We start from the raw sequence: 1,473 nt of genomic DNA, 5'->3' as shown, positions 1-1,473 counted from the left end.
CTCTCTCTCTCCTGTACACTGAGACTGATTGGGAATGCTTATATGTTGGCCAGCATTTTAGTTACTAACGTGTCCTTTGATCGGTTTCGCAGATGATGCACCTCCACCGCCGATGTTGAGCCGGAACGCCTATTTGTCCTTTCAACAGCACCACCGGGCCTTCTTGGCCAACAATACGGGTATGTAAGTTCAATCTAGCCCAAGGGATCGCAGAACTTTCACACCTTTGTTAATTTCACTTCCTTAAATCTTGGCTCGCAGGGTCTGATGTGTGTGCCCATGCCAAAAACCTTGCTAACGACATCGGTACCGAGTGCGGGCTATACCCCTCGAGTGAGTCGTGCTGTTCGATATTAAAGTTTACAATTCCCAGCTCCGATGCTTTGGTTTGCTTGTGTGCTCTCGCTGAAAACATTGGCGTTAAAGAAACCGGATTAGAAATTGGCGACGTCATCAAGTTCTACGCGCACTGTATGGGGCTTCGTCCCGAAGACTTTCGTCTACCAGCCGCAGGGTGCAGCCAAGGTCCATAGAAAGTCTGTCTTGTGTGCATCTATTTGTTTTGTACTCCCTCCGTCCCGAAATACTTGTTGGAGAGATGGATAAAATTGGATGCATCTATAACTAAAATACGTCTAGATTCATCCATTTCTTCGACAAGTATTTCCGGACGGAGGGAGTACTAGTATAGATATATCATTATCTCTGTTAATGGAAATCGGAATTCATACAGTGCTGAACACTCCACCGCTGGAGGGACGAACACCTCCACCATCACTGGCTGCAGGCATTACATCGCTGCCCCAGGCTCGGCTCTCATCATCGAACCAGCATGTGCTTGCAATTATCTTAGCGGTTACCTTGTTTGTGCTTGTTGTGATTGTTGGAGCGCTAGTGGTTCATTTTGTGTGGAAGGGTAACTTAATCCTACCACTTATGTTTCATATTCTACATTTTTCTATTAATTTTCTAGTGGTATTTACTAACTAATAATTTGTTTTTTAGGCAATGGTTGGTCACAGTTGACATTGGCGGGGGCTGCAGGGGAGTTGCTGCTGCAGGAAATTCGGAAACAAGAGATGAAGTAGTAGACCAGGGGAGGATGCCAAGAAGAAGATTAGTTTATTACCCTCCGCAGTTTATTATCCTAGTAGTCCACAGAATCAGTTTCACTGAGTAGAAGAAACCAGAATACCCTCAGCAGTCGTCCACATGATCTGTTAAAATGTGTACTTGGCATTTTAAATGAGCAGAAGAAAACCAGAATTATTCTCTGGTCAGCTGTCTTCCTCGCACAATAACACAAAAAAAATCCATTTTATTAGTACAGTTGCGTGCACAGCATAGAAATCAGCGATCAAAACACAGTACAAAAATGTTGAAGGCAAAGATGCCGGGGCATAGAAAACGTGGAGCAGTTAGAGGGTCAGTCTTATAAGGTTGATTTTTCCACTAAAGAGGATCAAATGCATT

The 1,473-nt window shown here is 44.1% G+C and overlaps 1 protein-coding gene across 1 annotated transcript in view; it reads left to right on the top strand.

The window, feature by feature from the left end:
• The window catches only part of LOC119292438, a 3,210-nt gene extending 1,960 nt beyond the window's left edge, over positions 1 to 1,250 (top strand). Inside the window, exons 3-7 of the mRNA XM_037571280.1 lie at positions 93 to 179; positions 262 to 333; positions 427 to 525; positions 734 to 916; positions 1,006 to 1,250. Of these exons, the coding sequence (XP_037427177.1) occupies positions 93 to 179; positions 262 to 333; positions 427 to 525; positions 734 to 916; positions 1,006 to 1,088 (524 nt within the window). The 3' untranslated portion in view covers positions 1,089 to 1,250. The remainder of the gene's footprint in view (positions 1 to 92; positions 180 to 261; positions 334 to 426; positions 526 to 733; positions 917 to 1,005) is intronic.
• The last annotated feature ends 223 nt before the right edge of the window (positions 1,251 to 1,473 follow it).

Source organism: Triticum dicoccoides, chromosome 4B (assembly GCF_002162155.2).
Source record: "Triticum dicoccoides isolate Atlit2015 ecotype Zavitan chromosome 4B, WEW_v2.0, whole genome shotgun sequence".
Taxonomy (NCBI): Eukaryota; Viridiplantae; Streptophyta; class Magnoliopsida; order Poales; family Poaceae; genus Triticum; species Triticum dicoccoides.
Note: the sequence above shows the minus strand (reverse complement) of the source record. Positions and strands in the feature narration are given on the sequence as shown.